This window comes from Mandrillus leucophaeus, unplaced genomic scaffold, assembly GCF_000951045.1.
Source record: "Mandrillus leucophaeus isolate KB7577 unplaced genomic scaffold, Mleu.le_1.0 Scaffold77, whole genome shotgun sequence".
Classification (NCBI taxonomy): Eukaryota; Metazoa; Chordata; class Mammalia; order Primates; family Cercopithecidae; genus Mandrillus; species Mandrillus leucophaeus.
The window spans coordinates 6,260,591-6,268,925 of NW_012108363.1; the positions used below are offsets into that span (position 1 = coordinate 6,260,591).

At 47.2% G+C, this 8,335-nt stretch overlaps 1 protein-coding gene across 1 annotated transcript in view; it reads right to left on the reverse strand.

Annotated features, from left to right (window-relative positions):
• Positions 1–1,603: 1,603 nt before the first annotated feature.
• NIPAL4 (NIPA-like domain containing 4) overlaps positions 1,604–8,335 on the reverse strand; it is a 20,868-nt gene continuing 14,136 nt past the window's right edge. Inside the window, 3 exon segments of the mRNA XM_011966721.1 lie at positions 1,604–4,000; positions 4,816–4,976; positions 7,806–7,896. Coding sequence (XP_011822111.1) covers positions 3,372–4,000; positions 4,816–4,976; positions 7,806–7,896 — 881 coding nt within the window. The 3' untranslated portion in view covers positions 1,604–3,371.

Genomic DNA, 8,335 nt, shown 5'->3' on the forward strand with positions numbered 1-8,335 from the left:
TTTTTTTTTAAAGATGGAGTCTCTCTCTGTCACCCAGGCTGGGGTGCAGTGGCACGATCTCAGCTCACTGCAGCCTCCACCTCCCAGGCTCAAGCAATTCTCGTGCCTCAGCCTCCCGTGTAGCTGGGACTACAGGTGCCCACCACCATACCTGTCTAATTTTCACATTTTTAGTAGAGATGGCCTCATATGATCCATCTGCCTCAGCCTCCTGAAGTGTTGGGATTACAGGCGTGAGCCACCGCAACAAGCCTGATTATACTTTTCTAACCTCTCGTGGTTATGAGGTTGCCTATGGACTGTAAAGAAATCTAAACACAAATGCTTTCACTACTAACATGCCTGCTCATGAAATTGCTTCCCACTGACACATGCCTCCCTGGTTAAGAGGCCACTCTTTCCCTGCTGTCAGCCAGTCTCTGGGGTGATGCTCACGTGTTGGTCACCAGCATAATGGAGAAAGCCTGGTTGGACAGACCCTGGTTGAAGTCCTGACTCTGCTTTCTACTCAGTAGATGAGTGGGCCTGGATAAGTTCCAGATTTCTGAGTCTCTTTTCACTATACAAATGGGAGTAATATACCTACCTCAAAAGTGTCATGATCATCAATGAAGTTCTGTATGTGAAAGCCCCCAACAGCGCCTGTCACAGGCTGTGTGCTGAGACACTGCCGACTATATCAGTTTACAGTTGCTTTGCTTAACATGCAGGGTTCTATTGGGATCTCCCTTGCATTGAGTGCTGGTCCCAGGAGAGTTTGGGCAAGGAAGGACTGTGACATTGTTCCTTCAATCTTGTGTTTTTTTTAGTGCCTATGATGTACTAGGCACTGAGGATAAGCAGTAAATCAAAGCCAACTCTCATGAAGCTTGTATCCAGATGGGGAAAGAGCACAGATCACAAGAAAATACATGAATAAAGTAGTAGCAGATTATGCACCAGGCACAGTGGCTCAGGCCTAAAATCTCATCATTTTGGGAGGCCAAGGTGGGAAGATCACTTTAGGAAAGGAGTTTTGAGACCAGCTTGGGTAACACAGCAAGGCCTCAACTTTACCAAATCTGAGCCTGGGCGTTTGAAGCTGCAGTGAGCTAGGATCACACCACTGCACTCCAGCCTGGGGGACACAGTCAGACTCTGTCTCAAAACACAAAAAACCAAAACAAATTATACAATTGGGAGCAACGTTAGTCTTGGAGAGATGCATGTTGTCTGGTGGTTAAACCAGATATCGGCTTTGCTCTTCCTGGCTGTGTGACCTTGGGCAATTATTTAACCTCTTTGAGTTCCTTTCCTCATCTATAAATGGGAATAAAAACATATCCAACTTGAGGATTTGTGAGGAGTTAAACAGAGAATTCACAGGAAGCACCTTCTATGCCTGGTGCCTGGTAAGGGCTCAGGTGTTAACTAGGGATGAGTTGTCTTCAACTGACTCCATTTCAAAAACTATCTTTCCCACTCTGCCAAGGGTGTTAACTATCAAAGACACGATAGGGACTTTATTGGCAGTCACATTCATTCAGAGATTGGAGACTGTCCTTCCAGCACTGGAAAAACCAGTTTCATCACTCCATGCTCAAGGAAGGTCAAGACACAAGTATCAAGTAAATATAATCTGAAATCTTTATTCTTGATCCTGCAGACCACACTCTTAGGGCCCTCAGCTTACTGCCCTTCTCAAGATCCAAGTTGTTGCATTGCTTTTAATTACAGACGGAAATCCACATTCATCAAAAACTGGGGATTTGAGGCTGAAGAGTCAGGAGCCAGTCTGCTGGTCAGCCAAACCTTGGAGCTCCAAGGCCAGCAGGAATTTACCTGGGCTTGGCCCACTTAGGGCACAGGATAGAAACACAGAGTGCAGGTAGAGTCACACAGGTGAGGCCCTGCACCAACCTCGGGGCTGAGGATCAAAGTCTTCCCTCTTTCCAGATATACCAGCCCACTAATTTCCCTTTCTAATGGTTCTTCTCCAACCCCTGCACTCTTACAGCCAGAAAAGAGATGGGAAGGGAGGGAATAGTAATTATCTCTCTCTCCAGCTGCTCTGTTTTTTTTGTATGCCTCCGGCCAAATGTGAAGGGACCAGAGGTACTCCCCATAGCAGGTGGTGTTGGAACAGTCAGGGCATGCTACTTCCCCGTGTGGCAGCTCACCAGTGGAGTGGGGGACTCGGTGGCAATCTGGTCAGCAGCTAGAATGCATCCCATGCCAAGTCTGTACCTCCACTTGGACATTGAGATTCACAGCTGATCCCACTGTCCAAGCTTTTAAGGCTGCAGCCCAGAAATTACCCCTGAGTTCTTTTCTCCTAAGTTCCTGGATGAGCACCAGAGTCAACAAAAAAGCCCCTAGTATCCAGACAGCCTGGGACTGTCTTCTGCCACTTCCCAACTTTGCTCCTCATCCTCTTCCCACCTCCCCAGATCATAAGTTGGTTGACTCCTTGAGGAAGAGAAAAGTACATTCTGCCAAATTCTAGCTTGGCAGCCAGGCCACTTTGAAGCAGTGAATTTGCTGTTCTTTTTTCAGAGTAAGACAAAATGAAAACACTGGGTTTGGCCACCAGAGTTTGGCTGTGGTTCTGTTATTGTTTTGTTTCCAGTTCTGCGATTACTGCCTTTATGTCTCAGTGACTGACTCCTTAGGATGTAAGTAGAGGGGGAAGGGGTGATGGTGGGATGGACTGGGTGGATACCAAGGTGCTGACTGCCAGGCTGGAGTGCTCGGGGAATGAGCTGGTTGACATTTTTCCCTGAGACATCAAGTGGCTTTCACAGTAAGAAGGTCAGCTGAGGCCTTGCTTCTGCCTCCAAAGAGGAAGTGACAAGAGCAACAGGGTATTTTACATTGGTTGTGTCCCTGTCAGCTCTGGATAGGGAGGAATGGCCACTCGCCCTTTGGGCCTCTGGGAGCCAGCTCTATGTCATCCTTGGGCTAAACAACAACAACAACAACAACAATAGAGATTCCGTCTCAGGAGGAGAATTGGTATAAAGGAACTCCCAATGACCAATATCTCAGGGAAGTCCCTGGACTGTGCTACATTCAATGGGTCAGATTCCACCATCTTCCCAATGGCATAGAGATGGCACCGAAAGAATGAATGAGAAGGGAGGTCCAGGGGACCTGCAGGCACTGATGTAAACTTGGGTATTTGGTCACTGAGTCTGTTTCCAGGAAGTTCTGCCACCACTGCTATTTGGGTAGAGATGTTTCTCCTGGAAACAGCGATGAGGTATAAATGAACTTCTCGAGAAAAGAGAGCCCATTGGTAACAGTTGCACTGGAAAATAACCAGGTGGTTTTGAAATTGGGAGGTCAGGCTGTACCACTGGGCTCATCCTCTCACTCACATATTCCAAGCTTCAAGAATGGATTATAAATACTTTGGGTTTCTCTTCTGGCGATGAGGTGCTGGTGAGTTCTATATTGTCCACAAGGACGTTCTTGTCTTCCAGTCTAATGACAGTGGGTTCTGGAGCGGGAGAAGGGGGTAGGTTTTTGTGCATGTGGGGCAAGCTGGCGCAGCTGATGTCCAGGTCTTTGAAAGCATGCAGCATGAACACGCCCAGGATGATGGTGACAAAGCCCGAGAGGGTGCCCGCAATGTCCACAGCAGACATGCTGTACCACTCCTTGAAGAGGATGATGGACGAGGTAACGACCACCGTGGTGAAGAACACGTAGTAGATGGGGAACACCAGGGAGGTGTTGAAAATGTCCAGTGCCCTGTTGAGGAAGTTGACCTGAGTGCTGAGGGACAGTGCCAGGATGAGGGACAGGATGTAGGGGAGCGGGTGCCTGACAACTGGCAGCCCCTGGAAGAAGTTCTTGATGGTGATGCCCAGCCCCTTGACAGCAGCCACGGAGAAGGCCCCGATCACAGAGCAGATGATGATGTAGATGAGGATATTCCTTTGCCCGTAACGTGGGGCGATGACAAAGATGAGGATGAGGCATGACACCAGCAGAAGCACAGCAAACACGATGAACCCTTTGGGAGGAGAGGGAGACGGATCACCCAGCTGTGGAGGGTGCAGGCAGTGTCTAGGGCCCTGGCAGTGGGAGGTAGCATTAAGATCATGGGCTCTAGAGTCAGACAAACACGGGTTCCAGTCCCAGCTTCATGACTTTCTAATAACTTGGTTAGGTTGTTAAACCCCCAAGAACTCAGTTTCCCCATTTGTAAAAGAGAACCAAGAATAGGATCATCCTCATAAAGCTGTTTTGTGGGATTCAGTGAGATACTGTATATAAAGCATTCATAACAGTGCCTGGCACATAATAAACACTTATTAATGGTACCCATACATACCAGGCCTGGAAGCCTTTAAGCTAGCCTCGCTAACAAGTACCAGCCCATTAACGTTTCTTCTTTAGCTTGCCTTCTCCTCTAGGTGGCAGCACCTGAGATGGTCAGAACCCAATCTGAATGTTGGTTGTTTGTTTGTTTGAGACAGAGTCTCCCTCTGTCACCCAGGCTGGTGTACAGTGGCACCATCTCAGTTCACTGCAGCTCCACCTCCCAGATTCATGCCATTCTCCTGCCTCAGCCTCTAAGTAGCTGGGACTACAGGCACCTGCCACCACGCCTGGCTAATTTTTTGTATTTTTAGTAGAGACGGGGTTTCACTGTGTTAGCTAGGATGGTCTCGATCTCCTGACCTCGTGATCCGCCCGCCTCGGCCTCCCAAAGTGCTGGGATTACAGGCGTGAGCCACCGCGCCCGGCCCAATGTGACCTTTTATGGGGCAGTGGGGGGCGTTCAACCTCCAGTATTTTCCTGCTCTTCGGGGACTTGGAGTCTACCTGTGTCTTTCATCTTGGAAGCCATCTCCATGATGGTGGTGACCTTTTCTTCCTCAGGGGCATGTATCACCATCACCGTGCTGCCAGCCACACAGATCACGCAGCCCAGCTTCCCCAGCAGGTTCAGACTCTCTCCCAGGAAATATGAGGAGAGGATGGCACTGCACATGGAAATGGGAGAAGGGGATTAGAGCAGATATGCCTGTCCCAGAGTCCCAAAGAAAAATGGGGCCTGAGCAAGCACTCCCAGAGAACAACAGATCAGAACTCACTGCTCTCTCATGTGGAAGTTTTTCTTCCAAAAAAACTTATGTTACCATGGGCAAGTCATGTGACCACCCTAAGCCTCATTGTCCCTGTCTGCAAAATGGGGATGCTGATAATATCCAGGGGGGGCATTGTTCTCAGGAACTAAATGAGATAATGCACAGAAAATGCACAGTACAGAGCTGGTACCAAAGAATAAACACAGCTGTCACATATGGAGGGCTCAGTATGTGCTGAACATTCTGAATGCATCCCGCATATTAACTCATTTAATCCTCACAGCATCCCTAGCTGAGGCCAAGAGAGGTTAAGCAACTTGGCCAGGGTCACCAGGTTCTAAGAGACCAGGCCAGAATTCTAACCCAGGCAGTCTAATTCCAGAGTCAGGGGGCTTAACTGCTATGCCACGTTGCCACTCAAGTAAACACTCATCAAATGTCTGATAGTTTTAAAAATAATTGATACGAAATATCTGTGCTTCCTACCACCCTCAGTTCTCCTGAGGGGGGGAAAAATGGTTTATATAGAAACTCATTTCTGGGAGTGTTAGAATGTTTGCTGGAGGAATAGAAATGCAGGTGAATTTCTACCATTTTAGAGACTGAAAGTATTCCCAAACAGAAGAGTTGGAAGAACACTTCGAAATGCTCTTGTCACACTGCCTGCCCAATGGACACATCCTCTCTTAGCACTGCCAACAGATGGCTCTCAGCTTTGGCTTATAGACACCTCTGGTGGCAGAGAGCCCACCCCTTCACAAGCCAAATGAGGCTGTTGTAGATTTGCTCTAATCATTTACCAAAAATATGCCTCCTGGTAATTTCTATTTTTTGCTCCATCTCTGCTCCTCGGTCATCCATAACAAATCTATTATTTCTTTCATTTGTGTAAGCCAATATAAACAACCTCAGTGACAATCACAGGTACCATATCTTACGCATTTATTACCCACTACGTATGGTGCTAGGAACTTCCCATCTACCTCACTAGCATCTCACAATTCTTTGCAAAGTAAAATATACTATCTCCAGTTGATAGATGAGAAGACTGAATCTCAAAGAAGTTAAAATGACTTGGCAAGTTCAAATGGCTAGCAACTAGTGGAACCAGGAATTGAGCTCGAGTCCTTTCTAATTATAAAGTTCATGGGTTTTCTTCTATGCCTCATTGAAGAGGATCTTGTGACTTCCCTGAGTCTTCAATTTCTGGGCAAATTATCTCCAGTTCCTTGTCGCGCCGTGGTGACATGATTTCCATTCCCCTCACATCCTTGAGCCGAGCCAGCAGAGGCGAGAAAGTAAGGGAAAAAAATCACGGGCAAGCCCCATATGATCTCAGGGGCATGCTTCTGTCTCTTCACAAAGGTGGCATTCGTTTAGGGTAAAAACCTATTGGCTGTCTTGGGACACAATTAGCCTCAAAAATCCTGCTTCAAGTTGTCAGAAGAGAGGAGATTGATATCTAATCTCTCTTGTCTGTCTTCCGTCTTTCCTCTGAAACTACCAAATACATTTTGGCCACAATGTCAATAATCAAGAGATTATTCATGCAGGCAGGGGTCACACACAAGGATTTCATGGCTCTCCCAGCTTCCCCGGAGTAGGAATTTGCAAACTAATCAGATATGCAATTATGGTATCACAGCTATATCAGCTGTGTTAGGCCAGTTATACGGCATGAGTCAGGCCAGTTGTACAGCATGAGTTCTATTTGGTTTTTGAGTGTGCAATTGTTGCAGAATTTTCATCAAGATGGTAAAACAAATGATGGGTACTGGGTGTGGTGTGCTAGGATTTACCAGTGTTCCAAGGTTAGGCCAAGGTTAGTCTCCTTCAAATGAGGCTCCAGGACCCCCACAGAGGAGCTGGCTCTGTGTTTGTAGCTCAGGGGGCAGCGGGAAGCACAGACGTTTAGTATCAATTATTTTTAAAACTATCAAACATTTGTTGAGTGTTTACTTGAGAGACAACGTGACACAGCAGTTAAGTCCACTGACTTTCGAATTAAGACTGCCTGGGTTAGAATCCTGCCTGACCTCTTAGAACCTGGTGACTTTGGCCAAGTTGCTTAACCTCTGTTGGGCTCAACTAGGGATGCTATGAGGATTAAATGAGTTAATACGCAGGATACATTCAGACTGTTCAGCACATACTAAGCCCTCACTATGTGACAGCCGTGGTTATTGTTTGGTACCAGCTCTGTACTGTGCATTTTCTGTGCATTATCTCATTCAATCCTCAGAACAATGCCTCCAGTAGGTATTATTGGCATCCTCATTTTGCAGATGGGAAAAATGAGGCTTTGAGTGACTAAGTGGCTTACATGACTTGCCTATGGTAACAAAACTACTAAGTGGCAGAGCGAGGATTAGAACTAAGGCAGCGTTAATCCAGAGCACATGCTCTTAACTTGTATGCTGCATCTATCGAGGCACCAAAATACTAGTATGCACCGTTCAGCCTGTTGACGGTGGAAGCCCTTCCAACTGGTTTGGGCTTGGCCTGCCTCTCTATGACCCAGTCAGTCAAGGGGATGCTGGGGCAAGTGGCAGCAAACATTCCCAGGGTCTATAGCTCTGAACTATAGCACACTGCCTCTTTCTGGAGGCTGAGACCAACCCAGGTCCCTGATTGCCAACTGGCAGTCGATCCCACTTGGCATTCCAGGCCTCAACAAACTGAAAACGGAACAGAATAAGAGAGGGCTAGAGAGGGGACAATAACCTTATGAGGACACTCAGTGCTCCCAGAGGTGTGACGACTGTTGCAGGTGCAAATGCATAGGCTCCAAAGTTGGCAACTTCTCCAGCAGCCACTAGGAAATGAAGAGAGAAAAGAGGTTAGCATGGCGCAGAAGCACCATCTCCGTCCCAGATGAATCATTCCGTGTGCAACCAGCTGGAAAATCCCCAGACCAGCATTCCTTAAAATCCTGATCCGTACGCTCTCTCTCTGGAGAGTCTGATCAAACGTCAGTCCCAATCTATCCAGATCGGATCCTTCCATTTTAAAGATGGTGAAGCTAAGGCCCCGAGCCTAAGGTCACATGACATGCTTATGGGGTAGAAGCCCTCTTGTTCTTTAGGCCTCGTGGCTTCTAGTCCAGGCACAAATTTGTCTCAGGGACTGCCAGTATTTTGCACTAGATCTTTAATTTAAATTCTAGGAAGTGTTAATTATCAAAGGAAGAAACAGTTACAATTATTGATTCTCCAGGTACCAATTGGTCCATGGACCCCTCTTTTCCAGGGGAA